The following is a 2,953-nucleotide window of genomic DNA, read 5'->3' on the forward strand; positions in this document are numbered from 1 at the left end:
TGCTTTGGAAATTATAATCTCAAGGGATTCTAGTAACCAAGGTAGTGGTTGGTCTTAGAATAATACACACAAAATGCAATATCAAATTATCTTATTGACTAAATGTGTCACCAGCGTTTCAGTTAGGATGAAGTGGAACAAGCTCAAGGCTGACTTTCTTGCCGATAAAAATCATATGAAAATAAAAACTACTTAGCAGACTAGTCAAATTATTTATGCCAAAAATAGCTTCCAGAAATTAACAAAAAGCTATAGATTAGGGGTTTGAACTAATGTCAATTCATCACCCCATGTCAAACCTGATAGAATGTACATATTTTTTCAAAATTGTATTAGAATACTATAATATAAATAACATTGACGATTACAACAAAATATCAAAACACAAGAAAAATATCAGAACCGTCAACTTATAATCCACCATTCCACAACTCAGCCAATAGATTTAGGCAGTCCAAATGGTGACATCCAGCCAACGCAATTCCTCAAAATCCATATACTCCCAAAGTTATGTCACCATTTAGATTTGTATGTGAAAGACTTGGATAATAGCAAAATACAAAATCCATTTTTGCTTTGAAAATTATAATCTCAAGGGATTCTAGTAACCAAGGTAGTGGTTGGTCTTAGAATAATACACACAAAATGCAATATCAAATTATCTTATTGACTAAATGTGTCACCAGCGTTTCAGTTAGGATGAAGTGGAACAAGCTCAAGGCTGACTTTCTTGCCGATAACAATAGCCCCTGCTTCTTCCAAGTCAATGTCCTTCACCGTCTTACCTTCAGGCAACGCCCAATCAAAGAAGTAGAGCAAGTTTAACAAACCCAGTTCCACAGTAGCGACCCCCATTGTCATCCCAGGACAGATTCTCCGGCCAGAACCAAACGGCAAAAGCTCGAAGTTCAGTCCCCTGTAATCTACAGACATGTCTAGAAACCTGTCAGGATTGAACTCATCCGGGTTCGTCCATAGTTTTGGGTCACGTGCGATCGAGTAAACGTTGACCATGATCTGTGTTTTTGCCGGGATGTCATAGCTTTGGATCTTGATGTTAGACAACGTCTCTCTTGGCAGCAAAAGCGGAGCTGCTGGATGTAACCTGAATAACTCCTTCACCATGAGATTGAAGTAGTGAAGCTTGTTGACATCTTCTTCTGTAACTTTCTCCTTCTTGTCTCCAAGCGTTGTCCGTATCTCTTCTTGCACTTTCTTCATCACTCTAGGGTTCCTGATCAGCTCGGTCATTCCCCATATCAAAGTCATCGCACTTGTGTTCACTCCCGCAAGAAAAATGTCCTGACATAACACAGATAAAACAACTTAACCAATGTATAAATAAAAAAAAAAAAGACTTAAGGCTTCATAACCGTTATAACTGCACCGCACCTCAGTAAATAGTAACAATTTTTTTTTACATATATACATGTTTTTGCTACTATTAGAATCCGATGTTACCATTTAGACCTTAAGTCTACAAATAGAGGTTTAGAAGATTACTGAGATGATTCCTTTGAGATGATCCGTTGTGAGCTTGAAAGAGTCACCATCTTTCTCTTGCTTCTTCATCATATCGATCATCACATCAACTACATCTGGACTGTCAAGCACTCTTCTCCCAGGCCTTAGATGATCATCGAGAATGTTTTGGAAGAAAGCGTCAAGCTCCGAGAAAACACTGTTCAGCTTCTTGTTCTGTCCCGTGATCTTATCCAAAAGCCAACCGGTTCCTCCAGGGAAGAAATCGGAGAAAGCAGAGCTCGCAAGAACCATCTCAGACTTTTGAACAAGCTCTGCGATGCTATGCTCGTCGATGAACTCACACTTATGGAGATCTTGCCCGAAGGCAAGTCTACAGACTATACTCGCTACTAATGTGAACAGAGTCTTCTTCAGATTCACAGTGGAACGTGTTGAAGCAGATTCAGACAGCTTTTTAACCAACAGATCGTTTTCTTCTTCTCTTATGTACCTGAACGACTGAATCTTCTTCGTGCTGAAGATCTCCACCACCGAGAGCTTCCGCAGCGCCTTCCATTCCTCACCGTATGGAGCAAAGCCTATGTCTTTGAAGTTGTAAGAGACCGTTTTGCTAGAAACCGTCTCTGGTCGGCTGCAGCACTCGAGATCTAGCGTCTTGAGGACTTCCTCGGCTGCTTCTTTGGACGTGATCACGACCATACGCACGAACCCGAACCGGAGAAGCATCACTGGTCCGTACGTTTGGCAAAGATCTCGAAGACAGAGATGAAGCATTCCTTGGAGGTTGTGTAAGTTCCCGATGATGGGAAGCTTCTTTGGTCCTGGAGGAAGGTTCCATCTAGAAGAAGGTTGGAGTTTTTTCAAGAAGATCAAGAAAATGGGTAAGAGGAAGATGAAACAGATGAAAGTTGACATTCTTTTCTTTGTATTTTCCAGTGAGAGGAATATAACTTTACAAATTCGAATTATATTAGACAATCAAGTTAGTGAGTTAATGTGAGTTGATGTGTCGTTTTCTCTGAATCAGACAACAATGTGTTTGCCTCGATTGATTCAAAATCGCTTTTATGGGGTAGGAGTGGTGGATGGCTGGATGCATAATATACTAGAGTTATTCTTGGGCTGTGAACCTCTAGGTTCACCAGCCAATAGGATTTCGTTATTTCAAATTCGATATCTTTTAAAAAAGGAAACAAAATATTATCAAATTATATTATGTTTTTTTAAAAAAAAAAATAGCACTCAGAGAAAAAAGAATTAAAAAAAAATCTTTTTAAGCAAAACACTAAACCCTAAATCTTAATCCCTAAACCCTAAACCCTAAACCCTAAACCCTTGGGTAAACCCTAAACTATTGGGTAAACTCTAAACCCTTGGGTAAATCTTAAACCCTTGGATAAATCCTAAACTCTAAATAAAAACACTAAACCCTAAAACTCTAAACCCTAAATCCTAAACCCTAAACCCT

The 2,953-nt window shown here is 39.2% G+C and overlaps 1 protein-coding gene across 1 annotated transcript; it reads right to left on the reverse strand.

Annotated features, from left to right (window-relative positions):
- LOC106343159 (cytochrome P450 71B7-like) lies at positions 1-2,466 on the reverse strand. Its single transcript, XM_013782306.1, has 3 exons — positions 1,504-2,466; positions 727-1,302; positions 1-154 (listed from the first exon to the last, which is right to left on the reverse strand). Exons 1-3 carry the CDS (start codon positions 2,398-2,400, stop codon positions 119-121), a joined length of 1,509 nt encoding a protein of 502 aa, XP_013637760.1. The 5' UTR covers positions 2,401-2,466; the 3' UTR covers positions 1-118.
- Between the last annotated feature and the right edge of the window lie 487 nt (positions 2,467-2,953).

This window comes from Brassica oleracea, chromosome C5 (assembly GCF_000695525.1).
Source record: "Brassica oleracea var. oleracea cultivar TO1000 chromosome C5, BOL, whole genome shotgun sequence".
NCBI classification, from domain to species: domain Eukaryota; kingdom Viridiplantae; phylum Streptophyta; class Magnoliopsida; order Brassicales; family Brassicaceae; genus Brassica; species Brassica oleracea.

Bases quoted from the DNA above. Each gene is read 5' to 3' on its own strand.
- LOC106343159 (XM_013782306.1), bottom strand. From the start codon at position 2,400: ATGTCAACTTTCATCTGTTTCATCTTCCTCTTACCCATTTTCTTGATC. The intron at 1,303-1,503 runs GTAATCTTCTAA...GTGTTATGTCAG, and splicing joins ATCTCAAAGGAATCATCTCA to GACATTTTTCTTGCGGGAGT. The intron at 155-726 runs GTCAGCCTTGAG...ATCGGCAAGAAA, and splicing joins CTATTGTTATCGGCAAGAAA to GTCAGCCTTGAGCTTGTTCC.